Source organism: Sinohyriopsis cumingii, chromosome 14, assembly GCF_028554795.1.
Source record: "Sinohyriopsis cumingii isolate HCF-2022 chromosome 14, ASM2855479v2, whole genome shotgun sequence".
In the NCBI taxonomy this organism is placed as follows: Eukaryota; Metazoa; Mollusca; class Bivalvia; order Unionida; family Unionidae; genus Sinohyriopsis; species Sinohyriopsis cumingii.
Window position 1 is genome coordinate 102290121 of NC_142974.1, and position 18175 is coordinate 102308295.

Below are 18175 nucleotides of genomic sequence, written 5' to 3' on the forward strand. Positions count from 1 at the left end.
AACATGAGCAAATATAACCATCACCTGTCTAAGGTGGGGCTCTAGAGTAGGGTCCAAGATTGACCAGATGGCAGCTGATACAAGGATGGCCAGACTAGCAATGATGGAAGATGGTGTCTTCAGCAGCGCCCAGGTTGATACATCCTCCTCTTTACTCACAGTATCTGACCAATGCAATACATCAGCATTAAATAAATAGCATGCATATATGCTGTACTTTTGTCTTGAAAGCATTCTTTTATAAGGCATTGGTTGATTTATACAGCTTTTTTTACACTGAATAAAATATATCATTTATAGTCTCACTGGATGAGCTGTCATTTCTGTAATGGTGACCTCTGACCTTTCAATTCAAAACTGAGTTGCATACCAGGTGATTGATGCATCTTAATGGGCCTAAAATCAGAGTTTAATAACAATGCACTGTCACCAACAGGAAATAAAACAAACACAATGAGCACACACAAAAAAACTTTTTATTACAAGATCATGCAAGATGGACTGACAGATGAGCAATATTGTAATTGAAAATGCATATCATTCTTTCATGCCATTAGTCAAAGATAATGGTTGACAAATTTTACTTTGGAATTAAACAAATATGGTACACTTGTGGAGAAACACCTGGGCATTTGACATCATGTGTGGAGAAACACCTAGATCTTTGACATTGATGTGTGGGTAAACACCTAGATCTTTGACATTGATGTGTGGGTAAACACCTGAACTACAGAGAATCAGCTAGTATTTCTACTTAATGGTGTCAAGCCATAATAATTATTTCAGTCCATTGCTAGCAGCAAAAAAAGACAGACCCATAAATACTGTTAATTCATTGGTTCAGGTGTCTTCATTATTATAAAAAGCATAAATAAAAAAAACATGTATTCAAACGGATATTACTTTTGCATTAGGAAATTAAGTAAAGTGAAATTGCAGAAGCTGAATGTAATTTCATGTTTCTACATGCAAGTAAAAACAAAAAACAAAACTGAACTAGTAAAAGAATGAATCTTTCAAAAGTTCAAACATGAAAAGCTACTAGAGAAAAAATTTCATTTTTTCTGCACAAAATCAAATTTAGACTATTTCTTAAAATCTGAATTTTTTACCAACTGAGATTTATTTTAATACTCAGAAGATTTATTATATATATATATATATATATACACAAACACCACTCCCTTGATAACTTGCACCCTGATAACTTGCAAACCCACTTATAACACAGGGTCAGGCATGGATCCCATATTTTAAACCAGAAATACCCCAAAATTGATCCCTTTGTGTTGAACTTGGAGAAAATCAAGATCAAAATTGATAACTGAAGCGCTTATATATCACTCATTGAAAACAGTAGATAGGACCTGGAAATTGTAATCAACATTATGAAATTATCAGCTTTTAATAAGAAGTCAAAAACATTGTTACATTTTCTTTCCAGATGACATTCTTAGTACTCCATAATTAATGATATTCAAGGAAATTTTGATCAATGAAAATGACACTTATCTCAGTCTAGGCAGTACATTAATATTTAAATGCCAATTAAATAATTTGTATAACGTGAAATTTGTGTTTTAGTTCCATCTTTTGGTTCCTCTTAAGTGTAATTATCATAAATGCAATGTATACTTAAAGTAAAATGTGTCAATCTACCGTAACAGCTATGTTCACTAGTGTTTCTCTGAGAACCTAATTAAGTGCCAACTGTGTTTTGATTACTGACTTGCCGAAGTATTTGCTATATTGTTGCACTGAATTAAAAGCTGGCCTCCTTTGTATTATCACATTAATTATGTCTTTTAAATCAAATAAATAAAGAAGGTGGAATAAAAGAAAAGTTAAAAGGCATGTAAATCCTACATACTTATAATCAGGCGGCATGCTCGTATGTTGGATGAACTCACTTCAGTTGATCAATCGAACACCGTTATAAATGTTAATGTGTATGTAACATAATTAAACTACCTTAAAATAACCAATTCATTCATAACTGTGATCAAAGATAGAAAGGCAACCAGGCGAAATGAATACTTTGTAAAATAAAGAGCTTGATTTCACAGATATGGACCATTGTGGGCAAGTGAGTTTCAGGGAGATCCTGAACTGGCACTTATAGATATCCTAAAGGATGATAAGAAGTTTCACTAATACTTCCAAAGAAATCATGATTTAAACATTGTACTAACTGAGCAATACAGATATTTAGTTTCAAAATAGACAATTGTCTCACGAAATAAATGTCACTGGTTTTTAAAAAAAATGGAATCTTGTTTGGTGGTGTATCAACAGTTAGTCTATTTCCCTGTTACATTGACCCCCTACTTGGCAATATACTATTAAATACCAATCTGGGAAACAGTCTGATCAACAAAACAAAAAGCAGTGACATAATACACAAATGTTTTTATGTACACATGATGGTTGTTGAAACCAGTTAGATCAATGTTAATGATCTCTCACATGTTGGACATTTTAAAAATAATTGTAATTCATACAGAATCACCAACAACTTTATTAGAAAAAGCAAGTTATTAACAATTATTATTGACTTATCGATGTGGTTGTAAAACAAGGATTCAGTCATTAAACATCCAAGTTCACTACCCCACCCCATCCGTACCTTTATGTGGTGTCTAGTGGATTTTTGGGAGGTACCTCAGTAACATGCGCCCTCACTTACAGTTTGGTCTATGTTTGTGGATCCCATTGTGCACAAGTTATCAAGGGAGAAGGGTATAAGTATATATATATATATATATATATATATATATATATATATATATATATATATACAGTAACACACACACACACACACACACACACACACACACACATATATATATATATATATATATATATATATATATATAATTATGTAGGATAGAGATCTCATATACTGAATGAGAAAAAGAAGCAGTAACAAGACTTTCAAGATGGCCATCATGGCAGCCATATTTGATATAAGTTTTGGAACCATTAGCATTCAAGACCAAATAGATATCATAAGAAGACTTTTAGTGAATAGGCTGATATCACCATGCATTCAGAAGGAGTAATGATAATAAGATTTTCAAGACTGTTGCTGTGGTGGCCATACTGGAAGTACAAATAACACCAATTTCAATCGAGACCAGTTCGATCCCAGGATGAATGTGCTGTTGAAATTTCCTTCAAATCCTCCAAGCAGTTTAGGAGGAACAGTGATAACTTGTACTAATGAATGATCAGTCTATCGATAATGCGACACCTCATAATCTCTTCTGGTCTAACGGCACAAAATTATTGCACAATAAAAGTCTTGCACACCTGTTTCTCAAACTACATGAACGTGGAATAAAGACTAGAGCGGTTAAATATTCATGCTAAGAAATATATTAACTTTAAAAAAGCTTTTGAATATTTTATTTAACCCTTTACCTCATAGAATGTATGGCTTTTTAGCACTTCGATATGCATGTAGCAAACTTACCCAGTGGAGTGTGCTAGTGTGCTATAAATAGAACACCTGTTACCTATTTGGCTCCATACATATAGGCCTGCCTGTTAACTGTTAAGCAGTGTAGTATATATTACGTTTAGCATCAATTTAAACCATTTTATATTTCTGGTATATTATGTATAGAAAGACTTAACAGTAAAATCCGATCATTGCTCAAAATTTACAAGTTCTTTGTCTGCACCTACCTCACTAAATCATTTGAATTTGATAATTTATAAAAACTAATTGCTGCCTACATCAATATTAGAGCCTATACTTAAGTTATTGAAGCTTTCATGGTTGTGATATGATGTGATTTTGATTTTTAACGTAGCGTTAACAATTTTTCAGTCATACTGCTATGATGTCTGCAATATGGCAGTTTATAATGAGAAAACTGAAGTGAGTACTGAATGAAATCCATGGCCGCAATTTTGGAGAGTGGAGAATATGACCCAGTTACTTTAAAAATTCATTCATTCATTCATTCATTCATTTATTTAGGGGTTAACAGGTGGAGATTAAAGCAGAGATCCAGTGATTCCACTGCTGTTAATTTTTGGCAAATAAAAAAAAATGAATGAATACCAATATTAATAATATTAACTCCAACAATGAAAAACAATATCATTTAAGAATGTTTTAATTTTTACAGGTTCTAATACTTCAAAGATACTTGAGCAATTCAAAACAAATATATGTCTACAAACAGCAAATGTAAAGCATGTCACAGATTATCATTTGACTTACTGTCATCACTAGGCAGTGTTATCCAGGAAATTGGTAAGGTTACAACGGCCAGACCCCCTATCAAGGCAAAGGGAAGCATGAACCCACCACTCTGAAGAAGCAAAAACAAGATGTGAAACAGCTGTATGGATGATAGTGAAATACAGGTTAAGAAATTACAGCATATATACAACTAATATATAAAATACATTTGTTTGTCTGTACAACTGTATGTGTCTCACATTGTGTCTGAATGTGTATATATAATTCTATCTCTTTTTCAATCTCTGCTAAGAAAAATAAATTGCTGATTCATATCTATTTCCTAAAATGGGAAGCTGCCCTTCCTCAAGTATAATGCAGTTATTGAGTTGATAAAATGGGCACAATGAATTTGGGGAAAGTAGACTGATCAAGTAGAATCCAACATTACAATTCTAGCTCCTGACCTTGACTTTGGACTCTTGAGCTTAAGAGTACATCTGCCCAAGTGCAGACTAACCTATAAAGCTTGATGCAAATTGGACAAGGAAACTTTACTTATTAAATGCAAAGCAATCAAAATTTGAATATCAGCTCTAATGACCTTGACATTTAACCTACTGGCCTCAGAATCAAAAGGAAGGTGCCACTGCCTGTGTGTAATCTACCAAAGAAATATAATTAAATCTAATAAAAAAAAAAAATTATTATGAAAAAGGAAAATCACAATTTCAGCTCCATCAACCTTGACTTTAGACCCAGTAGCCCAAAAATCAAAATGTTTTCTGCCTATACCCTGGGTAAAGCACATATGAGGTTTACCAAAAACGATCATTATAAACCAGTGGTATGTTACAAAAAACACCTTGTCTATGGATGGATGGCCATTTGGACATTGCTGCAATAATCCATGCAAACAAACCTTTTGACTACATCAAACTCTGTTTGCTTTGTATATCTGATCTAATGAAAAGAACAAGTAGAGTGAAAGTGGTCTCAGTATTGGGGATGCCTTTTAAATCATTAGGTAGCATGTCACATTAATATCTGACAAAAATAAATCACCATGTTTAAAATATTGATTTCTAAAAACATCTACATCAATTTTGATTTGAAGATAAGAAGACAGATTTGCAAGAGAGAACAGAATAATTCATTATTACTGATTATTAAATAGCAGAAAAACTGCAAACGTAATGTATCTAGTTTCCAATTAAAAGTGAGCAACAATAATTTTTTTTAAAAAGATCTCTTAGCATATGTAATAATACACTAAAATGGAACTTACAGCACATGTAGTAATACACTACAATGGGACTTACAGCATATGTAGTAATACACTACAATGGGACTTACAGCATATGCAGTAATACACTACAATGGGACTTACATCATATGTAGTAATACACTACAATGGGACTTACAGTACATGTAGTAATACACTACAATGCGACTTACAGCATAAGTAGTAATACACTACAATGCGACTTACAGCATATGTAGTAATACACTACAATAGGACTTACAGCATATGTAGTAATACACTACAATGGGACTTACAGCATCTGTAGTAATACACTACAATGGGACTTACAGCACATGTCGTAATACACTACAATGGGACTTACAGCATATGTAGTAATACACTACAATGGGACTTACAGCATATGTAGTAATACACTATGAAAACACTACAATGGAACTTACAGCACATGTAGTAATACACTACAATGGGACTTAAAGCACGTGTAGTAATACACTACAATGGGACTTACAGCACATGTAGTAATACACTACAATGGGACTTACAGCATATGTAGCACTACACTACAATGGGACTTACAGCATATGTAATACACTACAACAGGACCTACATCATATGCAGTAAGACACTACAATGGGACTTACAGCATATGTAGTACTACTCTACAATGGGACTTACAGCATATGTAGCACTACACTACAATGGGACTTACAGCATATGTAATACTACACTACAGTGGGACTTAGCACATGTAGTAATACACTACATTAGGACTTACAACATATATAATACACTACAACAGGACCTACATCATATGCAGTAAGACACTACAATGGGACCTTCAGCATATGTAGTAATACACTATGAATACACTACAATGGGACTTACAGCACATGTAGTAATACACTACAATGGGGCTTACAGCATATGTAGTAATACACTACAATGGGACTTACAGCACATGTAGTAATACACTACAATGGGACTTACAGCATAAGTAGTAATACACTACAATGGGACTTACAGCATATGTAGTAATACACTACAATGGGACTTACAGCATATGTAGTAATACACTACATTGGGACTTACAGCATATGTAGTAATACACTACAATGGGACTTACAGCATAGAGGAATCCTCCAATAGCTGGGCCAGACACCATGCCTATTCCCACAAAGATTTCACCCATACCCTGAAATTCAATTTAATTTGAGAATACAACAAACCTTGTTATAGTTAAAACTGCATTCCCTTGCAAATAATAAGATAAACTGAGATAATGCCTAGATAATTTTGTTTTCTCTCAGTGAATAGCAGTGAATATAATTTTAACATAGGTACACTAGAGTCAAGACAAAATTAAGGAATCTGAGTTGGGGCTTTAAATATCAGGCAGATAAACTGGTATTTAAATAAGGCGATGTGTTTTCCAGTAAATTATTCATTATGCATTCTTATCGCAATGCCAACAAATCAGAAGCAAGGTCAATGCTGCACTGCAACATATAGACACAAGCTCTCACAACGTGATGGTACAAGATGATTTGTGCCCGTCGTAAAACCATTCCTATTTATAAAACTATAGTATAGTCGATCAGAAATGAAGAGAATCATCAGTGAACATTTACAATTCAAGGAAACTGATGTCGAAAACCCCATGTCAATGGTCGACAACAACACAATAGTTCTACAAATTATACATGCCAAAATTGATGATCAGGTTTAATTTTGGTCCTAAGTCTGTTATTTTACATTGTTATATGCTGCAAAGAACACGCTTGTACATTAGTAAAAGCTTTTGAAAAAATTGCAGATTTGATACTACTATCGCTAATGGTAAAACTGCATATCTCTCATGTCAAGCTAATTCTTTTTTCTCTCTCTTGGCATTTTCCCTATAATTGTTGTGGGTGTTTTTTACATCATTGTACTGAGATAATACCATTGTTAAAGTGTTCCATTTTATTGCTGGTCTAGAAAGTATGGATGCAGCATAGTTCTGATAAATGCTTGACTATACAAACTATAGATAGATATAACACAGATGCCAACATTTGGGCAAGAAATTAAAACTTGGCTGAAAAAATGCTCTAGATCCACAAAAGGTCTAATTGGACAACATGCAGAAAATATGTAAATCATTCCTCTCAGATAATGAATTTTTCCTCAATTCGTAAGTAAGGTTGAAAAGGCAATTATATTTATTTCTTCTGACTGTATTCACCGGAGTTAATGCACAGCATATAAAACAAAAGAATATCTTGACTTTTTAGTTGCAGTATAATAGTTATACGGTCCACCATAAGACTTTTCAGTTGCAGTATAATAGTTATACGGTCCACCATAAGACTTTTCAGTTGCAGTATAATAGTTACACAGTCTACCATAAGACTTTTCGGTTGCAGTATAATAGTTACACAGTCTACCATAAGACTTTTCAGTTGCAGTGTAATAGTTACAGTCTACCATGAGACTTTTCAGTTGCAGTATAATAGTTACACAGTCTACAATAAGACTTTTCAGTTGCAGTATAATAGTTACACAGTCTACAATAAGACTTTTCAGTTGCAGTATAATAGTTACACAGTCTACCATAAGACTTTTCAGTTGCAGTATAATAGTTACACAGTCTACCATAAGACTGCGTGTTAATAAAATCATAAAACTTGATCTGCATATATATTATGCCAAAGTGTATAAAACTTTATGAAACTGGATTTTGTCCTGAATATTCACAGAGAGAGTCACCATGTTTTCTATGATTTTCTCCAGAATACTTACAAAGACAGTCATCAAGTTACCTGCAAATTTGGGGCCCCGAGTGGCCGAGTGGTCTAAAGCGCTCTTCGTTACGGATCACTGCCATCTCACCTCTGTCTGCGGCGGTTCGAGTCTAAGATTCAGCCAATGTGGGTATGTGAGAAAGCTTGCCAGTAGCTTCTCGTGGGTCGGTGGTTCTTTCCGGGGTTTTCCGGGTTCTTCCTCCACCATTAATACTGGCCGCCATGTATAGCCTATCGTGCTGAAAAATGGCGTTAAACCCCACAACAACAACAACAACAACCTGCAAATTTGTCCAGAATATTTACAAAGACAGTCATCATCTTATCTGGGATATTTTCCAGAATACATACAAAGACAGTTGTCATATTATCTTGGATTTTCTACAGAATACTTACAAAGACAGTCATCATGGTTTCTGGGATTTTCTCCAGAATACTTAAAAAGACAGTCATCATATTATCTGGAATGTTCTCCAGAATACTTACAAAGACAGTCATCATGTTTTCTTGGATTTTCTCCAGAATACTTACAAAGACAGTCATCATGTTATCTGGGAAGAACTTCATAATCATCAGGATAGAAGCCGTCTGCTGTGCTGTGCACCCAATTGCCAAAACAATCCGAATTATAAAGGACAACGTGATAAACACAGTACCACCGTCATCCACAGGAACATAGTGTAAAAGGCTGAAACACGGAGACATTGCAAAAATAAAGACACATTAGACATTACCTTTGATATTAACCTTTGAACAAAGTACAAGAATTTTTATAAATGAAATACCCTACGAAGACATGTACTGAAACAATTTCAGATTTACAATGAGGGTAACAAAAAATTAGTAATGCTAACCTTTGACCTTGTGCAAGGCAGGATGATCATAAATGTGGCACACAAGCCCCTCTAGGCAGTGCTCTACAGTTTCTTATTTACATAGAGTTAAAGTTTTAAAGATAAAGAATTTCCCCCATTTTCCTCACTGGTTATACTGGCTATTTAAAAAAAGACCATATATATCTTCTGCATGTTAAAAGAACTTTCAATTCCCTTTATTTTAGTGTATGATTGATGGGTGTAATATGGGTTATATAGAGTATACAGCTTGGTCTTACCTCAAATACACACCTACCAAAAATCTGCTAGCTCTGCTTGGTCATTTTCACTTCCTAGACTTCTGAGGTAAAGTCTTAAAAATGAGCCAATGTTTATTTTTATGTTTAATGCATTTGGTAATTAATTCAGTGCACTTTCAGAAGCTGGTATTGTCTAGTCTGTCAAAGTTAATTTTCCCTTTTTTGAAAACTGCTGATTCAGGCTGATTTTTATAGCACATAGGATTAGTCATTTTGGTTAGCTGTTCGCTTAGATTATGTACAATTTTCACAAGTACAACATCCAAATAAATGTCAGCCACAGTACACGAAAGTAATATAGAGGTATGCCAACATTCTCTCCAGTGTATATATTGCAAATGTAAACAACTTCACCATACACCTGTCACTCTCTCAAAAGTTTACAATATATGTAGAGCACAATCCCTAGCAATAACATAAACATTGAACAGGTACTGTAATCACTAATTAGCAATCTGCAGGCTTTATTGTTATTGTACAGACAAACATATAAACTTTCTGATATGAACTCTGCATTTCAAATGTTGAAGACAAAATAAAATTTAAGGATGCATCAAATCAAAAATATTTCACTTTATTTACAAAGGGTAATGCGCTCAAAGACAGATAAAGGTCATAGGTTAACTTTAAGCTGCAATCTTGACCTTGAAGATAAAATGCAGGTTCATTTGAAGAAATAAATTATTTTGTGATGATACAGAACTATATATCAGGTTGTATTCCTGAATTTCTGATATCTCTGAAAATACAAAGCAGACACAATAAAGCAGCTAACATGTGACCTTGACCTTGACAATCGGAAAAATAATGATATTCTGAATAGAATCCACCTAATATTGATGAAAAACAATAAATCCTTAATTTCATATCTGCAACCCTAAAATGGGCATAACATTATGGAATTGTAAATTGTAGGGGTTATGGACAGGCAGAAACAAAGCACCAAGATTTTGCTCTATTGTATTAAAGTAAAAGCAATAAACAAGAGACCCTCGAATGGACTGATTCTATTTATTCCAAAATTAGTTTCTAGGAAATCAAGATAAGGCCATTTCCTCTTTTTATCTGCCAAGAGCTGAAACCAGTTATGATATTACTGAGTGATAAGATTTTCACTTTGCAGCCATACTGGATACAAGATCATCATTTTCATAACTAGACACCATTAGAACAAGTTTGGTGAAAATCCCATGACCAATCATCCAGAAGAATTAGTGAAATCTGTAATATGTTCACTGTGGTAGTCATATTTGAGGCTAGGTTGGCACCATTTTCATCCTGGACCAAATACACATGTTAGTTAGTATTTTGGTAAAAACCTGATGCTAATAAGGAGGAATACCAATAACAAGATTTGCTGGTTGCCCACTATGGTGACCATATTTATTGTCTCAGTGGTATCAATTTCATAAGGAGCAACTAGTCAACATAAGTCTTCTGGTGAAAACCTCCATCTTCGCTAGTCAAGGTTCCGATGTGTTAACCCTATCTATGCCTTGTGTTATGTATATCTGATTTAATTATATCTGATTTAATATATATTTATTATAGTTTAATTGTTTGTTTGTCAGTTTTACATTTTTTTTATTATATGCTATTGTAATGTAAATTTATTCACTGGAGATGATACTTTTTTAAGAAAATAGTTTGACCATGACTGTTCGTTTAAGTAAACACCAGGTGTTGACCAAGATTCTGATGTTGATTCAAAATTAGTAGCAACCACGTAAATAAGTTCTATTTTTAAAAGTTCTATTTTTATTTTAAAATAATTGGTTGTTGTCGAGGTCATGATGGGACTACATGGTTTAAGATGTATACAATTTTTGTAAATTTTATTTTATGAGCAAAATGATTGGTTTTCATCAGGGCCATACATGGAATACGTAATTTCTAACAAGTAAATAATTTCAACGAGGTTCTGGAACATGATCACATGATCCACCTTTTGTGTTTTAGAATATGATATAACCTTTGTTTTAGAGAGATATTCTCAGTAGCTGGGCTTTTTTCTTTACACTGGAAGGTGTATGTTGTGCTGTTTGGAGTTATTTCAAATTACTTGGATTCAAAAGGATTAATTCTTTTTTTTTCCTGGAAAATATGTGTGCTCATGTGAGATTCTTGAACAAAGACAGCTCTTATAAAAAAAAAAATTATTCAGATTTCCAAAACCAGAGTGATATTTCTTGTTTCTACAAGGAACTGTAGACTTCAACATTACAGGTTATACCATACATCATTGTCTTCCATCTTGGATTCTTTGTCAGGACTCGAACTTGAAATCATTGTTATTAGGATTTCAAAAATTTTATTCGAGGATTATTCTTGGATTATTTTTGGATTTGATTCTTAAAACAGTAAGTTCATATTTTTTTCATTTTTACAGATTTTTTCCAGAAGTGACAAAATCATGTATCAGTGTGGATAACTGAATCAGAAACACTGTTTAGAATGGAGTACTGTGTTATATTGCTTCAGGTTGAGCTGTCATCACTGAAATTCTGAAGGAGCTCTCTGTTATTATAATCTGTACATAATTAATTAATAATAATAAACATAATTTTTAACATATATTTTATGGTTAAATCAGTACTCTTTACTATTATCCTTATTTAAAGTATTGGTCTTTTCAATCTCATGGCAAACAATCAAACAATAGAAAAATTTCAACATCTGCTAAATTTAATCTGGAAAATGAACTTAGTTGGACCAATTTAATTTTCTTAAGTTCTAGATAGTGGCAACCTATTTAATTTTCTTAACTTGTAGATAGTGGTGGCCTATTTTATTTTCGTAACTTGTATATGGCAGTAAGAATGATAATAAATTTAAATAAAACTTTTTTTCAAAAATCTTCAGTTTTTTTTGGCAATGAATAATTGCACTTCTAGATAAATATGTAATGAAGAATGCAGGAAAATTCTAAAGTTCCAAAATTACATTCATTGGAGATTGACACTCTGCAAAAACACTTTATCAATTAACTTTTAAAAATTGTTTATAAGCTAAATCTAATATTTTTGCTTACAAGTCAGCAATTTTCTTATAATACAAACAAACAAAAGGATTTTCCCCATTTTCTTGTAGGTCTTGAGAAGAAATCTCTCCCAAAACCAAAATGAGAATAAAATTACAAAAGCATTAGGGTTGCAAAATTAATTTCTTAATGCGATTTTTGTAATATATAAATTTATGTTGTATATCTGCTATTGATATTACTCTGCAGTATAACTCTGTTGCAAATTACACATATAACAATGTAACTGACACAAGCATGTCAATGAAAATGACATAATAATGAATATTCTGACCAGCGGCCATCTGAATGAAAGCATGTCAAGAGGACAATGAGGAAATAGATCATTTTCATTTGATATGCATGCTTTGCTAAAATAATTTCTGCTTCAAGTGAAGTTAGAGATATCACTATGAATGGTTAGAGGTATCACATTTCTGGAAAGGTTAAGTGCACCAAAATCAATGACTCCAAGATAATTCAAAGGTCTGAGCCAAAGAAAAGCAGCAACAAAATTCTATATATCATAGTCAGTTACAACTACAATGTTGCACTCAGGAATTTAAAAGCGAGAATGCCCCCTTCCACCCCATTTCCATTTTAAAAGAATACAGAGTACCACAGCAAAGGGGTGGGGAGCTTACTCATCAAATTGCTATTTTTTTTTTACAAACTTACTATTTAATGTGGATTGTAAGTAAATTCTATCTCTCTCCAGAGCATTATTGTAGATTTCCTGAAATTTACATCACCCTTCCACCCTCCTTGAATGTAATGGGGTTGATCTTGATGCATACAGAGACTGCATGTAATACCGCCTTTTCATTCAATTTCATATTGGTCCCTGCTAACTGAAACTTTGCATTATTTGCTTAGGCAATCATCTTTGGTTTCCTTGGTAACATGATCATCATCTCCGCATTTTTGGCCATGTTCATCTGCTTGAGCAGCCATGAGCACCTTGTTGTTTCAAGTTCAACTAGGGCACTTTTGACTGGTGCATTTGCAACAAATGCCAGCATTATTATGAGGAAATTTATAATTTTATTCAAACTGAAATATCTTACTTATTTTACTTCAAGAAGATTATTTCTTTCCAACAAATATAATGGATGTAATAGGTTCCTTTTTTTCTATAAACGAGAGCAAGAATGTTTTTATCAAGCTACATGTGGGCTGCAAATTTTGTTACAAAAATTCCCATCTTCCTGCACCCAAAAATTAAATTAAAGGTCCCTTAATCAGTTACTGCTCCAGTGGCCCAGTGGTTAGAGCATCTGTCTCAGATGCAGAAGGGCATAGGTTCAAAACCCTGTCATGTCATACCAAAGACTTATAAATTTTTTTACTAACGGCTGCCACGCTTGGCGCTCAGCATTAAGAGGTTAGTGTTAAGAATGATCAGGCTGGTGTCAGGATAATGTGACTGGATGGGACATGATGATACATGTCTGTGGCATGAAGCCCCAGTGATATACATCACAATAAAATGCCACACTGCAGATATGGTAGCAATTTGACTGAAAAATTGTTTAAGCTATGCAAAAAATCCAAATTACACAAACAGACACACCTTAATCAGTTATAACACATATGAACAGCTGGTCTGTCTTGGCTGTGTGACATCAATTTCAGTACCCATTCTGGGATAATTACATATTCAGTGGACTGGCTAATTTCTGGGCAATTCCAGTTCTAAGCATAAACCATGCTAAATGGCACTGGTTTACAAAAGGAAGAATGGGTATGTTTCGACGAAAAATATAGAACTATTGAATTAAATAATTTCATTATAACTATCTTGCACCATTGTATCAAACATTGAGGAATATGACTTAATTTGCATGACTCCTCCCTCTTTAAACTTGTATTGGAGTTGTTTGCAGAAGAGGTGGGTGAGGAAGCTCCACAATTTCACAGCCAGGATGCAACAATGAAATACACACAATTCCTGTACAGATAATGAAATATTGTAGCTGGACATTCTGTTTATTCATTAATTCAAAACACAAAATTATTACATACCCAAACAGAACTGTGCATCCCCCAGTCATAAACAGACCGGATAGAAAGACAAATCGAGACCCAAGCTTTGGCATCTGGAAGTAAGAAAAGAAAGTGATATTTGATAATGGAATGGGCTTTCACTTTTTTGCAATGGCAATGAACTCAGACTTGGATGTAGGCAAATAAGCTAAGAAATGACTGGAGAACGCACATATGAATTTTCTTAAAATTGTCTCTTTTTATAACGAGCCTACTGTATCAGAAAAATCCAAACCTGAATGATCGAGAGTTCTAAAATTTCTATAAAAGTTTGTAATTATTTATCTTAGTGCCAACATTTAGCATCTGAAAGCAGAAGGTCAAAGGCCAATGTTGAGCGATAAGGATTTTTCACAGTTAACGTCAGATAAGTATACTATAGTAAATTACTATATACAGTAGGATTAGTTAATCTCATCAACATGGATCTTTGAACTTATTCTCAAATACATGAATTCATGATCTACAACATTACTATGCATGCCCTTTTTAAGAAAAAGAAAACTATCTGTAATTATAATTGCAAAAGATTTGGATTTACATTCTAAGCTACTTGCCTCATTAAATGACTGAGGCCGTTCATCTGTGATTCCAAGGCACTAATCATTGTTGTTAATGCCAGTCAATGTGGAAACTAGAAACTGCAGCCAAGCGGCTTGAGCTCATGCAAACTTGGCCTACTTAATCACAACTTTCTAACTAATCTAACAAGGTAAAAATTCTAAAACTATTGTTAGAAAAGTCAAAATAAAATGTGGGTATATTGTTCCTATTATAAACCATGTTAACTGCAATGCTATGTTTCACACACTGCAACTACAACAAAAACATATGCAAAATCAGGTAGTCAATGGTTTATCTTTAAAAAAGCACAGAGATTTATTAATTTGCCAACAGTCAAGCAGGAAGTAAAAAAATCCCTTTCCATAAAAGTGAACAGACGTTAAATTGAGCTTCTGAGTCCACAGCAATGGGGGTGAGATGGGGGTTTATAAACCTGCAGTATGCACCCCACTCCAGTACTTTTTTTTATTTTTTACTTTGGCCATGAAAAGTGTGAGAATGATGGCAACTTTCCCATAACTATAATTTCAGCCAACAATAGTACACAGGTTTCTACCATATACTATTCTGCAGTTTTAAATGACCAAGAAAGTAAACATTCAGTGTTTGATATACCATCCATTAACCATAATATTGCAAAATGGATTTTACCCCCATGCCTACCACCTTATGTGGCTTATCTACCCTTTGGTTACATTCTATTACCACTGACATACTTCAAATAAAGACACCAATTTTTCTTACCAATTTTCCGATAACTGGAGAAAACAGGAACTGAATCAATGCAAAGACCCCGAAGACCCATCCGGATACAGTGTCACTGATGTTCTTCGACCTAGCCTGGATAATGATAAAATTTAAACTTTGATCATTTCTACTATTTAAACTTTGATCATTTCTACTATTTAAGCTTTGATCATTTTTACTATTTAAACTTGATGATTTCTACTATTTAAAACTTTGATCATTTCTACTATTCACAACTGATCATTTCTACTATTTAAAATTTGATCACTCTACTATTTAAAACTTTGATCATTTCTACTGTTTAAAACTTTGCTTCAGCCTGGTAACTCAACTTTTAAGATTAAAGAGTGGCTCAAAGGATTTCTACATTCATGACATTGTAGATAGTAAAGAGTGACTCAGAGGATTTCCACATTCATGACAGTGTAGACAGTAAAGAGTGACTCAAAGGATTTCTACATTCATGACATTGTAGATAGTAGTGACTCAAAGGATTTCTACATTCATGACATTGTAGATACAGTAGTAAAGAGCGACTCAAAGGATTTCTACATTCATGACATAGTAGATAGTAAAAAGTTTCCACATCAGAGTATGAATATGACTGGTCTTTTTCAATGATGAAATGTCTACAATATACAACCCACCATTGACCATGCAGTAATCAAGTGACTAAAAAATCAATTCTAATATAAAATTAAAATTACAGCATGTTACTATTGGTTTAATATTGTTTTGTTATAAACGTTGTGAAAGATAACTTATGTAAATTATGTTTGTATGACTGCCTTGATTCGAAACTAATTTGCAAGATATTATTCTTTCTGTTTTGTCCATACAACATGAATACTTTGACCCAAATATTGATTAGATTGATTGCATGCAAACGAAAACAATTAAAAAACAGGAGATGACCCATAGTAGCTTTACATAATACTCCTGTTACTGTGCAAAAATAACGTCTCTGGTATGATCATCAAGTTTAATTTGAGCACCAGTCTGTCTTACCTCTTCTGGGAAGAATGAATTAGGAGAACCAGTCTCGCTTACTGCTTCTGGGGAAGAATGGAGCAAGCATACCAGTCTGACTTACCTCCTCTGGGAAGAATAAAGCAAGAGTACCAGTCTGACTTACCTCTTCTGGGAAGAATGGAGCAAGAATTGATAAACTGAGGTATATCAGCAAATCCGTAAAGAACGAAAGAGCGAGCACAACTTTTTGTTCTCTTTTCAGAGCACGCAATGAAAAAGGCGTGGACTGGGAATTAGTGTTACTGGAAGAATTCTCTAAAGTAAGATCAGATGTTGCACTGGATTTTGAATCCTCATCTGCATCATTAGTCCTATTAAGACCATTCTGGCCATCTACATTATCCCCGATATTACTATGTTTTTCATCACAGTTAGCATATCCATTTTCATCACTAGTAACGAAGTCATCTGGGTTACAAGAGGACGTCCTTATGGGGTCACTATGAAAGAACAAATCCAGATCATTGATCGAGTCTTGTGAAGAGCTAGAACAGGTTCCATCATCGATATGTGTTTTATTATCATTGTTCAGATCATGTTTTGTACCATTTGATTCGTAGGAAGTATGTGTAGAAATTTGTTCATTTGCATTGGGCAGGAGGAATGTTGCTTTTGGTAAAGATGGATCGTCCTCTTCCTCGCCTCCCTTGACTTCTCCCTCCATGCTTTCATATTGTCAGCTTTTCATCTGGAAAGAAAGGATAGGCCATTGATACAGTACAAGTTATCTCCTTATTGAAAAGTCAAATTGTAACTGCTAATAGGACACGTGTCTCATAAAGGAACTGATGCTCTACTGGCTGTATTAACTTCAATGAATTCAAGATAAAACCATTTATTCCTTGCCACTACTAAATTTTGAAACTATCTATGATATTCTTCAGTAATAAAAAAAAAATTCAAATAATTAGTCCTTGTGAATATCAGATTCACACCATTTTCATTTAGGACCAACGAGACATGAATTGGGACAAACAAGACATCGTCAGAAGCCTTCTGGTGGAAACCCCATGCTGATCTGGCTCTCCGTTTTGGAGAAGTAGAGGACCATCTAGACATAATACGAAGTCTTAAGTTTTGGTGAAAGCACAGTATTGATATGGCCATTCAACTATCCAGGCGAAGACGTTGTAACAACATTTTCAAGATGGTCATTGTGGCAGTCATATTAGAAGTCAGATCGGCACCATTTTCATGAACGACTAACTAGACATCATAAAATGTATTTTAATAAAACTCCATGCTGATATGACAAATCATTTAGATTAGCGATAACAAGCTTTTCAAGACGGACACAGTAGTACCAAAATTGGATGCCCAAGAGGCACTATTTTTATTCTGGACCGACTAGACCATGGGATGTATGTGTGTGTGTGTGTTTGAAATT

At 33.8% G+C, this 18175-nt stretch overlaps 1 protein-coding gene across 2 annotated transcripts in view; it reads right to left on the reverse strand.

Moving 5' to 3' along the window:
* LOC149784506 (MFS-type transporter SLC18B1-like) overlaps positions 1-18175 on the reverse strand; it is a 62815-nt gene that overhangs the window by 21104 nt on the left and 23536 nt on the right. For both annotated transcript variants that reach the window (XM_089932585.1, XM_089932586.1), the window contains exons 2-8: positions 16892-17476; positions 15754-15849; positions 14425-14498; positions 8777-8933; positions 6586-6654; positions 4235-4325; positions 25-164 (exon numbers count right to left, since the gene is read on the reverse strand). In XM_089932585.1, the coding sequence (XP_089788711.1) occupies positions 25-164; positions 4235-4325; positions 6586-6654; positions 8777-8933; positions 14425-14498; positions 15754-15849; positions 16892-17452 (1188 nt within the window). In that variant the 5' untranslated portion in view covers positions 17453-17476. The remainder of the gene's footprint in view (positions 1-24; positions 165-4234; positions 4326-6585; positions 6655-8776; positions 8934-14424; positions 14499-15753; positions 15850-16891; positions 17477-18175) is intronic.